The sequence below is a fragment of the Amia ocellicauda genome, chromosome 8 (genome assembly GCF_036373705.1).
Source record: "Amia ocellicauda isolate fAmiCal2 chromosome 8, fAmiCal2.hap1, whole genome shotgun sequence".
Classification (NCBI taxonomy): Eukaryota; Metazoa; Chordata; class Actinopteri; order Amiiformes; family Amiidae; genus Amia; species Amia ocellicauda.
Genome location: NC_089857.1, coordinates 3,286,070 through 3,306,929, shown reverse-complemented (window position 1 = coordinate 3,306,929; position 20,860 = coordinate 3,286,070). Strand labels below are relative to the sequence as shown.

The 20,860-nt window shown below is 37.4% G+C and overlaps 1 protein-coding gene across 1 annotated transcript in view; it reads right to left on the bottom strand.

Moving 5' to 3' along the window:
* Positions 1-20,860, bottom strand: part of arb2a (ARB2 cotranscriptional regulator A) — a 207,967-nt gene that overhangs the window by 175,294 nt on the left and 11,813 nt on the right. Inside the window, exons 4-5 of the mRNA XM_066711846.1 lie at positions 17,548-17,648; positions 88-153 (exon numbers count right to left, since the gene is read on the bottom strand). Of these exons, the coding sequence (XP_066567943.1) occupies positions 88-153; positions 17,548-17,648 (167 nt within the window). The remainder of the gene's footprint in view (positions 1-87; positions 154-17,547; positions 17,649-20,860) is intronic.

The following is a 20,860-nucleotide window of genomic DNA, read 5'->3' as shown; positions in this document are numbered from 1 at the left end:
ACTTTACTGATTGTTACCCAGTTAATCTACAATAGCATAAATAACAAAATAATAAAATGTGCCATTTCTCAACAGAAAAGTACTTACTGGAAGGATTTCTTTTGTCATGTTGCATTCTTTCTCCAGCAGTTCATAAACATACTGTGTGATGATCTACAAAAAGATAAAGTGAGAAACATGCAACATCCCAGTTAAAACTGATTTATTAAGAAGGAAGAGGCATGCAAAAAGAAAAAAACATCATGTCAGCATTGTGGGCACATATATGTATCATGCATTCAATCTATAAACATAAAAATACAATCTCATGACATTCTGTATCTCAGAAGTAATGGGGGCTTCCTTCAATTCTCTTGTTATAAGCGCAGCAAACTGCAGGGGAATTGTCAACAAAAGGAGAAAATCTTAGCTACAAGCCATGTGCCGATGTAAGATATGTTTATCCCCAAAGCTGTGTGCGGGGAACATGTATACAGTGTAATTTTACCCTAAGGGCAAAAGTTTTATGGTTCAATGGCATCGACAACTTTCTTTATTTTTTGCTAGCAGAAAACGTACTGCTTTATTGACTGCCTTTTGGAGAACAGACAGTGCACAGAGACAAGGAAACCAATAGCTGAGATAAAAGATACAGTTCCTTTATGACATCAATGTTTTTATATCACTCAGAAATAACTGCTAAGCTGCAGAAAGGAGTAGCTTGCTCCGATTCGTGCTTTGGTCATTTGAGTGTGATTATTAGAGAACGGATCTTTCACAAGTTTAAAGGATTTTGTAATGTCTTTATAACATGGTGTATAAAGTCTGAGGCACACTAACCTTTAATGTTCCCCTGCCAACACTGCGCTTAAAGTTATTTTGGTAAGTTATAAAGTTACACAACTGCGTGGGAATGTAATGAGGCACTGATGCATCAATGAAGCCTTACATGTTCCTTTCCTATTGTATTGCATAATGAAAACAAATTGACTACTAATATGGGAGCAAATGTTACTAGCACATAGTCCACACACAGCCCCTTTTTACACTGTGCTTTTCTACCAGGTGAGACCTCAGGTGTTGCTTAGTTCCACATTCAGTCATTAATTCCACTTCCAAACAGCATTATAAAGCTGCCTTACCCTATTCCCTTAAAAAAACATGTAAGGCAATTCTCATTCAACGTGATCAAAGATTTACCCCCACAAAATGGTCTGAGGAAGGTAAAACATCCTGGGCAACTACATGTTTATGCAGAGTGACATTTGCTCAGACTTGAGAATCTGTGAGAAAAAACAAATGCATGAAGAATAAATTAAATTACAAATTTTACTATCCAACTAATTCAGGAAATGCAGACAAAAGCTTTAGACTAGAAATATATTCTATTTAACTTCATCTAATTCACTAAATGTCAACATCTCCGATGAAGACTAAATGATTGCGAAACACAATATGCTTGTGTTTAATGATAACAATAGGCCTTGCAGGAAATTTCATTTGTGGTACATTATTTGCTTGGTGCCTCAGGTGGCTGGAAAATCATCAGATAGGGGAGGGGAGAAGAGGGTATGGTGCATTGTTTTTAGTGTGTCAGGTTGTGACTCAACATCAACAACAGCCACCACTAAACTTTAAAAAGTCTCCACTGCAGTTTGTACACAAAACATTCACTATCATATAACATTGAAGAAGAGAAATTTCAATGTATTTAAGTCAGATGCACATCACTCAGGGCCTGACAGCAGAGATAATGAATAGTTGAAAAGGTGCTTGTCAGTTCCTCAGTTCCGTATCCGAAAGCGCCCTGGGCCAGAGCAAGAGGAGTTCAGTGCAGTGAGAACAACTGCGAAAACACGCAATCACTCAACACACCAAGGCTGCTACTGTGATTCTAAAAGCATAATAATTAATTAATTGATAATTGTGGTTACTATATATGTAGACTCTGCATTATTTCAAATTAGTAATACAAGTAGTTGTGACTAATTATAATAATAATAATAATACAAATAATAATCATAGGAAATATACTGATTAACTTCACTGCTGGATGAAGGCCTCCCCAAGATGTTTCCACTTTTTCACGACTGTAAAGTTTATTATTCCATTTAATATAAAATATATATAAGGAACTATGTCACAACAATGTATATGAAACAAACTTCACCAAATGTGATTGACATTTAAACGATCATTAGACTTTGCAAGCATCAACACAAAATAAAACAAAAGTCTCACGGTTCATAGATTTTATGTGGTATATCAACATAATTAGTAAGCCAGCCTGTCACGTAATTAATATTACCTTATTATTATTTGGATAATTAAAGGCCTCCAGGTAAGAATCCTAAATTATTCCGTTTTTCTTTCTTTCTTTTTACGAGCAACATAACCTTATGTTTGTGAACTTTGGTACAGCAATTCTGTACTTAATTCAATAACCCATGATGACCTTGGATATGACACAGGTTAAAACCTCAGTGTTAGATATAAATCATACTTTTCAGAAGGACGTATAAGTGCCAAGAATATGTAGAATAACTGAGGTTAATTACCTAGCAGCAAGCTTCTTAATAAAAAAAACAATAATAATAGTAAATATATTATGATTATAATGATGATGATTATGATTAATAATACATACATACTGTACACACACACATATATATAGTACACAAATATAAACTTAAAGACTTCATCCAAGCAAAGGACAGTGATTAAATGGACACATGGGAACAATGTAATTGTTGAGTTAATAATGAAGATTTGTTTAAAGCAAATTGTGCTGGGCTGGATCCTTACCACAGGAGGATTAAAGCAAATGCAAAACTGTGACAAATCTGGAGAGAAATGTTAGAGAGTTGCCAGACACCAAGAGTAAAGCACTGTTTCTCAACGTTTCCAAGCCTAAGTCACACTTTCTTAACATCACATGTTTTGTGGTACATGAACTTCTTAAGCCCACTCTCCCCATTATAAACTTTAAAACAAAACTTTATTTTACTATTTTAATTTGTATTTTGTACATGTTTTCCAAAATTGCAGAGCACACCAGAAATTTGAAAAATGGACATGGTAAATTTTAATTAGGAGAGGTCATTTACTGCTAGCATACAACAAAAAGTGTAAGGTATCTTCTAATAGTAATTTTGGCTTTTATGGCTAATTAATTACAATATCTGTATGAAATTAAGATTTGGATATTCCGTTGTTTATTATTATTTAGGTCATTAATTAATATACGCCTATTAAGGTAGGTAGGTATTAAATAAATATAACACATACTCAAATAAATTAGAAGCTTATTATATATTTATTATTTTATGTGCAACTTTTCATACCTGTTCATGCCTGAAGACATTGGTCTAAAAGGAAGTCCATTCAAATTCTATCTAATGCCAAAAAAACAACACAGGACTGTCAGGGCAGGGGGCTCAGATCACAACCCCTGTCCCCCTACCCAGCTGGGGGAACACAACAGGCACCTAGCGCTACTCCAGCATGGTCTTAGCAAAGAACAAGACGAAAGAAAGTTGATCTATTTGTAAACCTCAGTGGAAAATCTTCTTCAAACAGCGGGCAGAACAAGACCAAACTGAGACCTCCCACACTGTCCCGTCTAATCTCCTGTGATTAATGCTGCCAGGTTTGGTCCAGTTCACTGCTCTTCAAATGATAAGGGGATCATCTGCAAGGCATGGGGTTATGGGAGCCTTGACCTTAACACTGCCAACCCAAACATAAATTATTAATTAAAGCATGCCTTAGCTGGATAAGAGTTTAAAATACACTTTATCAGATGGGCAGCAATCAGTTCCTATCAGTGTGTGTGTTAATTTCCAATACATTTCAACCAGGCAAGACTGCATGGGCACTCCTGACTATTTAGTTGTTGTTGTTGTTTTTTTCTTTATTGATTCATTTCACTGTTTACAAACTATCACTTAGTCAAGTAAATGAATGAGCTACTGCACAACTTCAAAGCTGTTTATGTAATAAGAGTGAGGTGCTACAAATGCAACAATGCTGAGAAAAGAACTAAAGGTATAAAGAAAAAAGGTAGAAAATCCCTGTATGAAAAACTTTTTTTTTTTTTTTTTTAAAGGCTGACATAACAGAACTGAAAATTAAAATGAAATACAGTGTAACATTTTATTTTAAGTCTGGCATTCTGAGGAACAAAGCAAATTCACATCAAGTGTATTCCCGTTTGGCTGTTCCTCTTGTGTCTGTATCCAGCTTCTTCTCATTGCTGTGATGAGAGTGAGGAATTCTTCACCGAAAAGCTTGACATGTTTAATGACCACCCTAGGTATTACCCAAGAAGCTGGCAGAAGGATAATTCAATTTTAAAGTACATAGATATATAGACACCTCCCACTACCACTACCACTGGTTTTTAAAGAATGGAGACATATGACAAACTGAGAATGGAAGCCGTCCTGCCTTTCCTTTAAGATTTTGTATTAATATTAGCATTATGCACTAAGAGGGAATGACCTTAAACACATACACAGTACAAAAACTTTATTCTATTAAGTAACAAAATATACATAATACACAATAAAGTAACACAATACAAAATACATCATTCCAACAAATTATTTTCCCTAAAGTTCAACACTTTAAAGATAGCAGATAAAAAAACACTTTACATTACCATGATATTTAAGTAGTTGAAATTTTGCTTTTTGTTGCTGTCAAATCATCTAGGCTGTAATTATTGTTATGTACTGTAGTACTCTAACAACTTCTAGTGTTGTGATGTCTTTGAGACGATTGTAATTCAGAATGTTTGTTCCTCAAGCTATAATGTCCCTACAGAAACAACTGATTGTTCACATTGTAGTCTAGATACCAATGCTATTGAACTATATATACATACATACACACACACACACACACACACAAACACTCTATATCAAAGATTGAGTGAATCTTTTTTAAATTCCATTAAATTAGGAATACACTAATTTATTGAAGATCAATGAAGATCATTTGTGCAAGTGACAGACACAGATAAAATTGTGTTAATTAATGGGTGCAGGTTAGCTAGCACTGAACATAGTGCATATGAATATTTACCCATTGCTGCTGGCCAAAAAAAACGTTTGGAGAGTCCTGGTAATAGCGTACATTTCACAATGACTTGCTTGCCCTAGGAATAAAACAAGTGTGTATTATCGGTGTATGGGGATATTGATTGTTAATGTTTAAAAGGTTATTAAAAACATTAATTTGTAGGGTGCAAGCAGAAGCAATACTTGGGTATCAGTGCAAAGAAAATATAACATAACCCGAGCAGACATTTACAAAAGTGTACAACCCAAAAAGAATGCTGATAGAAAATACATTATTTATTATTATTAATAATAATAAATATTATTACAAGCCTATTATTTGTCATGTTGATATCAACATGCTGTTTGATTGACAGTTTTAAGACTTTATATTGAAAGAGATTATGTGAATTATCTTTGAAGAGGTGTATTTAACAATTGAAAAGGACACAGTTGACCATCCACTTCCTCCCATTCCCAGTGCTCCTCTTCCGTCAAGACAGAAAAATCCATTTAGTCAAACTGCACATTTCAGGGTGGGTTTGTTTAATTGTTTAAAGACCAGTAGCTAAGGCAATGATGATCAATTGTTTTTGAAAGGTTCCCGAAATGAGAAAATTATCGGGTTGTGTTCAGAGCACCCAATAATTTAACAGCTGTTAGACTAATAAGTGTAAAGTAAATCTACAATGTCGACAGCAATATTCTATTTGTAGCCTACATCACAGTCATGTAAGTTCCATACAATTTTGTCTTTGTTCATCAAAATGCAGGGTTTACTTCCCTCCCAAATTATTTATATGAAGGATTACTTATATTGTATTAATTTATTACAAAAACATAAATTATATATATGAGTTGTAGGTATGTTTTTGATTTCCCAATTCGTATTACGCTTTTTCATAGTGCTGCCATCTACTGCAGTTTATAGGAACATTTTCTTATATTGCAGAAGATAACATGTCCTGCAGATGTTTATTTCCTGTCCATGGCTTGAATTCTTGAAAATAATGACACCAGGAATTATTGTATGGTTTATTTTATCCAGATGGGTAGTGTTCTGTTTGTAAACAAGAATAATATAACAGTAAGCTAAAGGAATACGTACCAGCTTGTTTTTAATTATTTAATTCACACTACCCCTTTTTAGTTGTCCTATTAAGGTATTATATGGTGATGATAAAAAATGAAAACAAACAGAAATCCTGCAGGTAGGCCAATAGTCAGAATACTTCTAAACAGACTGGTCTACTGGAAATCCTAATCAGAGGAAAATTAATTACTGTCTGTCTTTCTTGTTTTATGTTGTTTTAAAAATCTAGCAACAGAGTGCTGTGTGCAAACCTTTACAAAACATTATCTAGTGTACAATGTGTTCACAGACCCCTTCTCACTGTAAAATGTAGCACTGATGGAACAGGAGCTGTTGTACAAGTGTTTTTTTTTCTGTTGGGAGTAATTAAAACATACACAAGCCTTTTTTTAATTTAAGATGCTTTGGAATCTGGTAAGCCTCAGAAATATTAGTTGAGATGTGTGCAGAACACATTTTAAATATGCATAAATCATTCAGCCATGATTTATTTAGGGTAATCATCCAACTATGTGCTATTAAATGTTAGTGGAAGAATTAAGGTGTCTGATTTCATTGCAGGGGCTTTTCATTTAAAAAGGAATATGTCTGGAGACAAGAACAAATCAAAACAAAAACATTGAATAGGCCTTCAATATAATATTGTGAAGATAATCCCTTTAAATATATTACATCAAAGTTATAAGAAGTAGCCAGTTTTAGAGTAGGAAAGATGGAATTCATTTAATATATTTTAATAATCTAAATACACTATAGTAATTTCCAAAAATAAAATGAGACAATGGTTTCTATCAAGATATTTTAAAATCAGCAAGCAGAGAAGGGCAAAGATTTAAATGTGGTTAAACTCTCCCTTCTCATCTCTTCCAAGCAACCGCTCCTGATCTTCTCCCCTTCATCTCCTCCCTCCTCAACTCCTCCCTCCTCTCTGGCTGTTTCCCCTCTGCATTTAAACAAGCTGCTGTCATCCCACTGCTCAAGAAACCAACCCTTGATGCCACCTCTCCTCAGAACTACCGCCCTGTCTCCCTCACTCCACTGAAACGGCTCTCCTGGCTGTCACTGACTCCCTCAGCCGTGCTCGGGCAGCCTCCCTCTCCTCAGTCCTCATCCTCCTTGACCTCTCTGCAGCATTTTACACCGTCAATCACTCCATCCTCCTCTCCTGCCTCGCTGACCTTGGGATCTCTGGGACTGCTCTCACCTGGTTCTCCTCCTACCTCAGCGACCGGTCCTACCAAGTGACATGGCGAGGCTCCTCATCCACCCCCCAACCTCTCCTCACAGGTGTTCCCCAAGGCTCCTTCCTGGGCCTGCTCCTGTTCTCTCTCTACACTCGCTCCCTGGGCCCCCTCATCGCTTCCCATGGCTTCTCCTACCACTTCTACGCTGATGATGCCCAGATCTTCCTGTCTTTTCCCTCTTCTGACCCTCTCATCCCCTCACGCATCTCTTCCTGCTTGTCTGCCATTTCCACCTGGATGCACTCACACCACCTCAAGCTCAACCTCTCCAAATCAAATCTCCTCTTTTTCCCCCACTCTTCCTCACCTTCTGCTGGCCTCCCCATCTCGATCCCCTTGGAATCCACCACACTCTCTCCTTCTTCTTCCGCTAAAAATCTAGGAGTCACCCTCGATCCTGCGCTCTCCTTCTCCCAGCACATCACCACGCTGACGCGCACCTGCAGATTCTTCCTGAGCAACATACGCCGGATCCGTCCCTTCCTCACCGACTACTCAACTCAGCTACTCGTCCAGTCACTGGTCCTCTCCTGCCTGGACTACTGCAACTCCCTCCTGGCCGGCCTGCCTGCATCCACTACCCGCTGCTCCAGCTCATCCAGAACTCTGTGGCTCGTCTGGTATTCTCTCTGCCACGATTCGCACATGCTACTCCACTGCTCAGCTCCCTTCACTGGCTCCCGATAGCGGCACGCATTCAGTTCAAGACTTTGACCCTCACCTACCGCTGTCTTGACCACACTGCACCAAGCTACCTTCAGTCACTCGTCTCTCCATACATCCCCTCCAGACCACTGCGCTCCTCCAGTGCCAGAAGACTAACTCTGCCTCCTCTTCACTCTCCTTCCTCCAGAGCCGCTCCTTCTCATCCCTGGCCCCTAAGTGGTGGAACGACCTGCCCACCGAAGTCAAAACAGCAGAGTCCTTGACCTCATTCCGGCGCTTACTCAAGACGTATCTCTTCCGACAGCACTTGTAATATTAGTCCTCTATCCCTGCTAGATAGCACTTCAGCTTATTATGCTCCTCGCGTTCTTGATTGTTTTCCTCCTTGCTCCTTTTCCCGTAGCCCTAGTCTGTAACCCTACATCTTGACAGCACTTAGCTTTCACCGTCCAGGATGTAGGAAGTCTCTTACTGTACTTGTGTAAATTTTGAATTTGTAAAATGTATTATTTTGAATTGCTATGGTTTAGCTAAGTTGAATTTGTAATGATTGATGCCTTGTACTTCTCTGTATTTTTCCACTTATGTTGTAAGTCGTCCTGGATAAGGGCGTCTGCCAAGAAATAAAAATAATAATAATAATAAACTACAATTTCAAGTAAGCCAGTAAGTTTCTGTGTTTTTTTTGGTGCTGATTTTGTTTTTAACACATTTTAGTCTTGTTTTTTAATTTATATGAGATGCAAAGGTTTCCAGAGGACCTGCATGAAAAGGTTTTGATGTTAGATACATTTGAAAATGTTGTTCTTCAAAACACAGCTACATGAGTGTTCGGAAAATACACCAAGTAGTTTAAGAAAACAATAAAAGCATATCAACTGAGAAGTGATTACTTTAATTATGGTGATTTAATAACTTGTGGCTCACAAGCATAATAAGTAGGTTACCCCTAGAACAGTAACATACATACATACATACATAAATAAATAAATAAATAAATAAATAAATGTTTGATTTTGTTTTAGTGGAGATCCAAGGTAACATTAAAAAAATAGGACAAAATTACATTTTTATTTTTTCAGGCTCAGTAATACCAGATAGGATTGCATCACCTATCTCCCATTAGAAAAATCCTCACAGTTCAGGTGTCCCATTTGTAGGAAAAGTTGCACTGCCTTAAGATTAAATTTCCATTCTTGTCATGCCTGTTTACTGGAAGCAGATTTAATCCTTCATGCCTATATTAATGAAGTACAAAAACCATCCAGAAAGGATTATGCTGAATCAGTTATTTTGGTTATAAATTAATCCTTCCCAGGAGGAAGAAAAGTGGTTTGTTTTTATATGCTTCCTTTATTCAGACGAGACAATTCTATCATTTGGATCCAAGCCCTGCAACTGATACCTTCCATTGTACAAACTAGAATAAGACTGTGACAGGGGGTTCCTAGAGAGAACGGGTCAGGCTTTTGCAATCCTACTATCAAAACCAAATGCAGTTAAACTGTTTTCTATATAGATTTGTCACCTGCAAAACATATGTTTTTCAATATGACATGAAAGTGTGAGGCAAGGGCTGTAGCTGTGGAATGTGTCCACAAATCCGACACCTCTATCACCAGCCGGTTCCCAACGTAAACCCGCTACTGATGAGCCCTATCCTTTCAACTGCCACTGTCATTAGGAATACTGTTGAATATGTGAAGAACTGCACATTAAAAAAAGAAAAGGAAGAAATTAAAAATAGTTAAATTGCTTCTCTCTATATCAAATCCACTGTATAAAGTGGTGAACCATAATGTCAATTGTCAGACGGGGAAGAAATAAAAAAAAATACTGCCATCTGGCCATATCCTACTTCATTAAAATAATCTGAGTGTTTGTCACTCCACAGATGCATAAAAAAGTCTTCATTTATTAACAGCATAATATACTTCCATCTGGATTAGATCAGACACTCGTCACCTCTCTATGAGAAATATCACTTACAGTCATAATTATACTATCTCTGAACCCCACAAGTCCTGTGATGCCACTTTGATGAACCCCCTCCCCACACACACACTCACTCACGCACGCACGCACCTCAAAGGCCCAGGAAGGATTCAATGATGCAGATCACATATTATCTCCTGAATGCGTGGCTCCAAATTTTCCATGTTTCTGAAAACAACAGTTACAATACATCTTCCATTGGCAAATGGAGGTTGCCAGACTGAATGCAATGCAAGCATTACAATTTTATTACAGTACATCAGTTCCCTTAGGGCCGCCGTTCAAATTGCATTAAAGTTGAACTACACACTCCCAGCTTCACAGCATACCTGCGTTATTCAATCAGAGCACACACCACAATCATAACGGTATGAAACAAATTATTGTTTTATCATTATTATTTGTCAGGTAACTACTGCACTCTTTGCCACATTAAATCCTGAACCGAAACGAAAATTGGAGATGACAGCAGCACATGAAACAGACACAGGGTGTATTCTCGGAAAGAGCTGATTACCCTTTCATCCAAGTTTAAGGAAGCATGCCTTCCACATCACATATTACTTGCACACAAGATGTGACTACTGTAGACTACTGTACAGGTAACTACATATTGTTGGGTGCTACAGTCAGTGTTAAGGTGTCAGGATTAACATTCAGAGGATTCCACCTTCTGAGAGGCTGATACCAACTTTTTCAACAAGCTCAGAAGACAGCTGCTGCAGCTAAACAGTTTTTGTATAGTATTAGATTCCTGTTTCCTCAGCTGAGATCCTACTCCCTATCCATTGAGTCTCAGTGCACTATATATTTCCCTTCTGACAATCTAAGTATAGCATATGACAAGCTAAAGGAGTCACATTGTTAAACGATTTATCCCAGTTAACAAAAGATTATAATTCTATGTTAGGTAGGGATAACGAAGCTGATTCACAGATACAAAATCTGCCATTTAAATTTGTATTGAAATAGTAAAAAAAAAAAAAAAAAAAAAAGCCACAGGAAGATTTAAATATTAGTGCTCAATTGTACAGACACCACTGATTGGATATTCCTTTAACATGTTTAATTCCTTTGCTTAAGAATTTCAAGGATTTAAATAGGATTACAAGATTATGTGAAGAAAAAACAACTATGTAATGTAAGTAGAACACATTTTCTAACTGATGGTTTTAGTTTTTAAAGTTTTGTGTGTGTGTGAGTGTGTGTGTATGTGTGTTAACAATCAACTACATTAAATGCTTGGGTGTACAGTTACACAATAAGTCTAAAGCTTTTGTGTATATCAGCCATTCTTCTCTACTACGTGTTTATCTCTGTTTGTGCTACCGATGCCCAGTCCTATGTAATATTTTAGTCCAACTGGATGTACCAGCATCCAACTAAAGTAAACACTGCCAGGAAAAGGAATGAACTCTTAAGTGATTATGTATAAGTTTTCTGCCATTAAAATTAACTACTAATTATTTATTTTAATACAGTTTAATATAAAATAAAAGGTATTCATAAATTAGAAACACATTATGGTCAAGTAACAGAACTGAGAGCCAAAAGTAAGGCTATTACATAGACAAGAAGAGGCCATTTTCAGTCTGCCTTGCTCATCTGTTAACAAGTTGCATATTATTCCAAAGACCCCTCCAAGCTGCTGTGTGAAATACCCCAGTGAATCAGCTTCCTCCACAAGGTTAACTATTTTTTTTCCACCCACACAACCTTCATGCTTTTCAGTAAAGCAGCATCTCTTATATTTCTGTCTCACACACATGTGCCAAGAATTGTATATTAAAAAAAAAAAACATTGCAATTAGACAACTCTAGGAATTTGCTAAACTATTATAGTAAAATTGCCAACATACAAAATGTAATTACCAAAAGGAAGACACATTTACTGTTTTAAGGCGAGCTTTCAAAAATTAATTCACAAACTTGATCACGCTGCTCCTGTAGGAAAGTAGTATATTATTAAATGTTAAATTATTATTATAACTTTTTCTTAATTAAAAAGTCACCTCTGATCTGCAATTGTTTTTACCATCCATGACAAATTAATCATAGCATTTGCAAAGTAAAAAGAAGTAAATAAGTGAATAATGAATTATTCCATTAATCAATTAAATTAATAAATACAAAGAATGAAGGTTAATTTATTTCTTCACAGATCACTAAGAGTAAGGTCTACTGGCCATGGCTGTAACAGAAACTGTAGTAGACATGCCTAATACAGTGTCCAAGACTAGCAATCATCACTTCCTCATTCAAAGGAATATTAGGCTAGACTGATGCTTCAAGGACACGCATTGTCCTTAAATAAATGTCTTCCTCTAACACACACCCCCATCAATAAATATATAAAAACAGCCATAATTTAATTCTGGTTTGGTCCTAAATATTGCATCCAAATTATAATAAAACATTGCAGAATCAAAAAGCAATATATTTTGCACTAAAATTACACAGTGGATATTTCTAACAGAGCTTGAGCTATTTCTGCTGCCATTAACATGCACACAAAAATAAAATGATTACTATCTACAGGGGGAAAACAAAAAACATGTTTCTCTTTTTATCAAAAACATATTCTACCAAGCTTTTGTACATGTGTCCTTGTACAGTTTGTTTAGTGGTTCAGTGTCAATTAGGGTTCCAGTACAAGGTCAATCCATAGGAATATACTCCTTTAGCTGCTAATTGCATTATTGTGTTTTACAAGTTAGAAAGATAAACCACTTAGTACCTATCTTCAGATGATAATGTTAGCATTGGATGAGCCCTTGCATCCACCTCTTAAAGAATATGCATGCATTCCACTATTTGAAGAGCCCTTTTTTACATAAAAGCTATAGAAATGTTTCCAGGGAGTAGTAATAGTAAGTAATAGAGACAGAGTTTATTGAAAACTACTAAACGTGTTGTTGTTTTTTTAATCTACTCTGTGCCTTTGATATTGAAGTTCTAGAACACTTAATTTCTGATGGCACTGTGTATACACTGTTACTTATGTATATTATGAATCCAGTACTTGATCCCAGCTTGACTAAGAGTTCATCCTTTTATACTGTGCAGGTGGGTCACAGTTCTCATTTGGTATTAGCCCATATAACAATTGATTAGCAATGAACTGCACCAATTTGTAACATAATCGACATACACTCACCTAAAGGATTATTAGGAACACCATACTAATACTGTGTTTGACCCCCTTTCGCCGTCAGAACAGCCTTAATTCTACATGGCATTGATTCAACAAGGTAATGAAAGCATTCTTTAGAAATGTTGGCCCATATTGATAGGATAGCATCTTGCAGTTGATGGAGATTTGTGGGATGCACATCCAGGGCACGAAGCTCCCGTTCCACCACATCCCAAAGATGCTCTATTGGGTTGAGATCTGGTGACTGTGGGGGGCAGTTTAGTACAGTGAACTCCATGTTCAAGAAACCAATTTGAAATGATTCGACCTTTGTGACATGGTGCATTATCCTGCTGGAAGTAGCCATTAGAGGATGGGTACATGGTGGTCATAAAGGGATGGACATGGTCAGAAACAATGCTCAGGTAGGCCGTGGCATTTAAACGATGCCCAATTGGCACTAAGGGGCCTAAAGTGTGCCAAGAAAACATCCCCCACACCATTACACCACCACCACCAGCCTGCACAGTGGTAACAAGGCATGATGGATCCATGTTCTCATTCTGTTTACGCCAAATTCTGACTCTACCATCTGAATGTCTCAACAGAAATCGAGACTCATCAGACCAGGCAACATTTTTCCAGTCTTCAACTGTCCAATTTTGGTGAGCTTGTGCAAATTGTAGCCTCTTTTTCCTATTTGTAGTGGAGATGAGTGGTACCCGGTGGGGTCTTCTGCTGTTGTAGCCCATCCGCCTCAAGGTTGTACGTGTTGTGGCTTCACAAATGCTTTGCTGCATACCTCAGTTGTAACGAGTGGTTATTTCAGTCAAAGTTGCTCTTCTATCAGCTTGAATCAGTCGGCCCATTCTCCTCTGACCTCTAGCATCAACAAGGCATTTTCGCCCACAGGACTGCCGCATACTGGATGTTTTTCCCTTTTCACACCATTCTTTGTAAACCCTAGAAATGGTTGTGCGTGAAAATCCCAGTAACTGAGCAGATTGTGAAATACTCAGACCGGCCCGTCTGGCACCAACAACCATGCCACGCTCAAAATTGCTTAAATCACCTTTCTTTCCCATTCAGACATTCAGTTTGAAGTTCAGGAGATTGTCTTGACCAGGACCACACCCCTAAATGCATTGAAGCAACTGCCATGTGATTGGTTGGTTAGATAATTGCATTAATGAGAAATTGAACAGGTCTTCCTAATAATCCTTTAGGTGAGTGTATATACAGGTGTCTTTGTGAAGGCCATGTATGCCCCCTCCTCACCCCAACACCACAGTTCAGAACAGGTGTACAATCTGAGTATAGTGCCTATACTAGCATAAGACTGAAAACAGAGAAACATTAAACACAAAGACATAGGCCTAACATACAGCAAAACTTATTCTGTCTACACATATTTATCAAACTTAAATAAGATCTTATTGGCATTTGTAATTTGAGCCAAGAAAGTTTTGATGGATTATTTCATGCAGGTCTGGCATTTGCTGTTCTGTTTCTTAGGAAATACATTATGTTTCTTAAATGTAGGAAAATATATTTAAAAAAAAAAGTAATAGTAATGTTTCAGAAAAGTTTTTCTGAAACATCCCACCTGTATAACAATTTCATAAGAAAAAAAAAATCCTTTCTTTGAACATCAAAGTACAAACAAAATTACAGCAAATAGCAGGACGTCTTAAAAATACAACAAAGCAGCAAATTAAAAATGTGTATTTGATTTATTAATCCACACTGCATTTGCTGAGCTGGATTTTTATGGAAAGTAATGGAAATAGAGAAACAAAAGTCTGAATTCCATTGTGTGCATTTATTATATGAGCTGCAAATCAGATGTCCCAATAGACAGACTGCTAGAGTTTAATGATAACACCTTGAATGACCCTTAGAGAGGCTTGAAATCCAGATATCTGTAAATGTGAAATTTACTTATTAATTAATCACAAAACACAGATCTCAGCAAGATCTGAACTTTACCTTTAAATCCATTTTCACATAAAAAGGGATTTTTCTCACTGCTTTTGTGTTTCCTAAATGCAAGCTTGTTAGGAAATAAATTACATAAAATCAAAACTACCCAGCCATGTGTTCATAAGGGTTTCAGAAAATAATAATAATAATAATAATAATAATAATAATAATAATAATAATAATATAGAGCAATTCATGCCAAAAAAATGAAATTTTCTGAAGTAATACTTTAAAATAGGGAAAAGCCTGGATATGCAAAATTGTTTGCCTGCTCAACAAATAATAAGTAACATTGAAGTATTTACCATAAAGACATCCTAACTGATCAAAAACCTGACCAAAGTGACATGGTTTAAACCGGGATCCCGTCTTTTCGTCACACACTTTTCATAACAAACATTTAATTACCAGATTTTCACATGATATAGCTCTCGCCTGCCTGTCCTGATCGGCTCAGCAAATCTCTCACTTTCCTTTGCAATTCAATCTTGAAAACGTTGCAAACCCAGGTCTTTGGATCAATGCCTTGATCAGACACCTGTTTGATCATGAATGCTAATTCATTTGTATTGAGTGTAGGGCACTGTAACATTGAAAAGCACAATTACTGCCTTGTGGAGCACTGTGGAGTAGTGGTGTGGGCTCTGGATTTGTAACCAGAAGGTTGCAGGTTCAAATCCTGGGTGGGGCAGTGCTGTTGTACCCTTGAGCAAGGTACTTCACTTATATTGCTCCAGTAAAATACTCTGCTGTATAAATGGGTACAAATGTAAGTCGCCCTGGAAAAGAGTGTCTGCTAAATGACAAATAATGTAATGAGGAGAGATAAGTATTTTATCCCCCTATCAATCAGCAAGATTTCTGGCTCCCAGGTGTCTTTTTTACTCTCTTAAAGGGAGTGCTCCTAATCTCAGCTTGTTACCTGTATAAAAGACACCTGTCCACAGAAGCAATCAATCAATCAGATTGCAAACTCTCCACCATGGCCAAGACCAAAGAGCTGTCCAAGGATGTCAGGGACAAAATTGTAGACCTACACAAGGTTGGAATGGGGTACAAGACCATCGCCAAACAGCTTGGTGAGAAGGTGACAACAGTTGGTGCGATAATTCGCAAATGGAAGAAACACAAAATAACTGTCAGTCTCCCTCGGTCTGGGGCTCCATGCAAGATCTCACCTCGTGGAGTTTCAATGATCATGAGAACGGTGAGGAATCAGGCCAGAACTACACGGGTGGATCTTGTTAATGATCTCAAGGCAGCTGGGACCATAGTCACCAAGAAAAAAATTGGTAACACACTACGCCATGAAGGACTGAAATCCTGCAGCACCCGCAAGGTCCCCCTGCTTAAGAAAGCACATGTACAGGCCCGTCTGAAGTTTGCCAATGAACATCTGAATGATTCAGAGGAGAACTGGGTGAAAGTGAAAGACCAAATTCGAGCTCTTTGGCATCAACTCAACTCGCCGTGTTTGGAGGAGGAGGAATGACCCCAAGAACACCATCCCCACCGTCAAACATGGAGGTGGAAACATTATGATTTGGGGGTGTTTTTCTGCTAAGGGGACAGGACAACTGCACCGCATCAAAGGGACGATGGACGGGGCCATGTACCGTCAAATCTTGGGTGAGAACCTCCTTCCCTCAGCCAGGGCATTGAAAATGGGTCGTGGATGGGTATTCCAGCATGACAATGACCCACAACACACAGCCAAGGCAACAAAGGAGTGGCTCAAGAAGAAGCACAGTGGCCTAGTGGCCTAGCCAGTCTCCAGACCTTAATCCCATAGAACATCTGTGGAGGGAGCTGAAGGTTCGAGTTGCCAAACGTCAGCCTGGAAACCTTAATGACTTGGAGAGGATCTGCAAAGAGGAGTGGGACAAAATCCCTCCTGAGATGTGTGCAAACCTGGTGGCCAACTACAAGAAACATCTGACCTCTGTGATTGCCAACAAGGGTTTTGCCACCAAGTACTAAGTCAAAGGGGTCAAATACTTATTTCCCTCATTAACATGCAAATCAATTTATAACTTTTTTGAAATGCGTTTTTCTGGATTTTTTTGTTGTTTTTCTGTCTCTCACTGTTAAAATACACCTACCATTAAAATTATAGACTGATCATTTCTTTGTCAGTAGGCAAATGTACAAAATCAACATACTCACATACATACAGCAAAATCAAATACTTTTTTTCCGTCACTGTAGTTATTAAGTTTTTTTGTTTTATCAAAGCAGAGAAAATGCTCTTTTCTTTTTAAAGAAAACTGAGAAACAAACAACTTTCATATTAAAAGTTTAAAGATGTGGTGAAAAATGAATGAATGAATGAATTCAATAAATAAATACATAAATCAATCAATCAATCAATTACATTATTTAATGTAATACCTCTCCAAGAGCCTCGTATCGCTTTTGGTTCCATCTGTGCAAGTCCTCGCGATAATTGAAAACAAAAGGGTCTCCAGTTTTGATGTGCCTTAACTGTCCCTCTATAAACAAAAACAAAAATACAGATGTTTTAGATTGATTCAAATTAACTAAAACCAATATAGTTTCTCTCTGAAAGTAAATAGAAAAAATAAATAAACAGGATTTATTCAGATTTGAGGGTTGTTGCACAAAGCAGCTCCCTCAGGACCCAGAAAAGGGTTTCCACAGCTCCGCTCTATCAGTGCTGAAAGAGGGAAATGGGTGAAGTGTTCAGTTTGCAGACAAGTGAGATGTCATGCCACTGGGCTGAGAAAACAAGAATTGGAAGAAAGAAAAGTTTATTGTTCAATTCAGGTTTCAACATATACTTTTATGATATGCTCTGACCTTAAATTCTGTTGCAAGACATGTTTTCTTTTAATTTCAGTTTTTCTTTTTTTTTTGGGGGGGGTGAAGGGTCAAGCAATTATGTCTGGTAGCTTGAAGCTTTTTTTAATCAACATATATTTACAGTATCTTGCATAAGTATGTGCACAATTTGATTAATTACAATTAATTATAAACCAATTTTTCAAATTAACTTTTTTACATTCAAAACCATACCTCCAAATATATAAATTAAAATGTAATGGTTGGAAAAATATTGAGCCCCCAAAGTCAGTATCTGGTGGAAGCACTTTGGCAGTAAATAGTGCTTTGAGTCTTTTTGGATAAGTTTCTACCAGCTTTGCACAGTGGGATGGATTAATTTGTGCTCATTCTTCTTTGCAATATTGTTCCAGTTCTGACAAGTGCATTGGGTATTGTTGATGCAATGTTCAAGTCTTGTCATAAATTGTCTTTAAGTTTGATTAGAATCAATGGGGCTTTGATTGGGCCACTCAAGGACATTCACTTTCTTCATTTTAAACCTGTGATTCACAACCCTGGTCCTGGAGAACCCCCTACACTGCTGGTTTTTGTTTCAACAGCACTCTCAATTGCTTCCTAAACCAGAGTCTTAAACATATTTTATACAACATTGCAAAAGGAACCAACTTTTTATCAGTTACACAATTTAAAAAGTAAAATGTAAGCAAGTTATTGAATTAAGGGTTAAATTAAGTAATTGACCTCGGTTGGAACAAAAACCAGCAGGGTAGGGGGTCCTTCAGGACAAGGGTTGAGAACCACTGTTTTAAACCATTCCATTGCAGCTTACTGTCATGCTGAAATGTGATCTGTTTGACCCAGTATTGATTCTTGGACAACTCAAGCAGGTTTTCCTCTAGGATTCGCATGTACTTGCATCATCCATTTCCTCCTCAATCCTGAAAAGCTTCCAGGTCCTTGCTGATGAGAAGCATCCCCATAACATGATGCTGCTACCACCATGCTTTACACTTGGGATGGTGTTGACTGGGTGATATGCTTTGTTGGGTTTGTGCCAGTTGTAATGTTTTGAATTTAAACCAAAAGGTTCAATTTTTGTCTCGTCTGACCACAAAACCTTCTGCCACATGTCTGCAGTATCATTTACATGCTTTGTCATAAACTGCATGAAATTGAAGATGTCTCTTCCAGCAATTGCTGCTTTCATGCCACATGCCCAAATAGGCCAGCTTTGTACAGGGGCTGGGATGTTGTTGATTTAGACATACTGAGACATAGAAATTTGCAAATCTATCAAAGTCACTGCTAACTTTACAGTAGCATCCCTAACAACTTTCCAGCTTGCCCGTCTGCTCGGTTTGGAAGGGCAGGCCGATCTAGGTAGTGAGTGGGTGGTATGAAGCACATTCAACTGAATGATGATCTTCATCATATTCAGTGACTGACAATTTTTGTAAGCTTCTCCAAAACAGTTTCCCTGACTAGCTTAGAAAACTCATTCATCTTCATGGTTGGTTTGTTATATCACTATGTGAGTTGTGGATTGAAATTCAGTATTTAACTGGGCAAACTTACAGAAACAAATTAATTTACTCCAAAGTCAAGTGAAACCACTTTATTTACACAGAGAGCATAACACGCATTTTGTAACCGTAAATCTAAAAAAACTACTCACTTCTAAATCTTTTTTAGTCATTTTTGTATTACTTTAGTATACATACATGTTCATTTAGATCCATATGTATTTTTTTTCTGACTTTTTGTGAATGAAAAGACACAAATTCACCTGTTTTCAAAATATCACTGTCCTGGTCACAAAAGCAAAGTTTGTGAGTAATAATAGCCATTTTCTACACTTTTGAGGCATAAGCGATTAGGAAATAACACTTACTACCCAGGAACAAAAAAAAAAAAAAAAAACTTGTTACATGGAGAAATCAAACATAATATCAGCATGTTTTAGCTTTAACAGTTTGGAGTGGATTGTGTAGACTGTAAATCTAGTTGAAAATGTAATGTTGTAAAAGCAGACAGCAAAATGTGGAAGCTATGCAAGGGGATGAATATTTTTGCAAGGCACTGTCCGTATAAATATATACATATCGTGCCTTGCAAAAGTATTCAGACCCTTCTTATGGTGTCTTCTTTTTGGCAGATATGCTCAAGCTCTCTCAAGTTGCTTGGGGATCGCTTAAGGACAGTGGTTTCTAAGCCTTTCCACAGATTCTCCATAGGATTCAAGTCAAGACTTTGACTGGGCCACTCAAGGACACTTTCATGTTCTTTAGCCACTCCAGTGCAGCACTGGCCTTGTGCTCTGTATCATTGTCCTGCTGAAAGGTGAAAAGATGCCTCAGTTTTAAGTCTTCAGCAGACTGACACAGGTTTTCCACTTGTATTTGCCTGGCCTCACAGTGGCATCTCTCACCAGTTTCCTTCCTGCCCCACTGCTCAATTTGCAGGGACAGTCTGATCAAGATGTCTGGGTGGTACAGTGTACAGTAGACTGTGCTTATAGGGAAATTCAGAGAGTGTTGTACCCTTTTCCTGATGTGGTTTTCAATTATTTTATCCCTGACTTGCTTTGAAAGCTCTTTGGTCTTAGTGGTTGTGTCTTTGCTTGAAATTCACTACATGACCCAGGAACTCTGCAGACAAAAATAAATAATAAATAAAGTGTTTTTATTCAGAAATCATGAGAACCACTATTACTGCACACAGATAGAGGCCATTCCATTATTGTGTGACTTGTTAAGGTAATTTTGTGCTAACAGCTTTTTTGTTGTTGCTTTGAATGTGTGGAGTAGGTTGTGTATAAATCACATGTTAATTACTACTTTGAAGTGCCAAGTGCAAGCTTTAAAACACAAAAATATGAAAAATGTGAGAGGGTATTGAG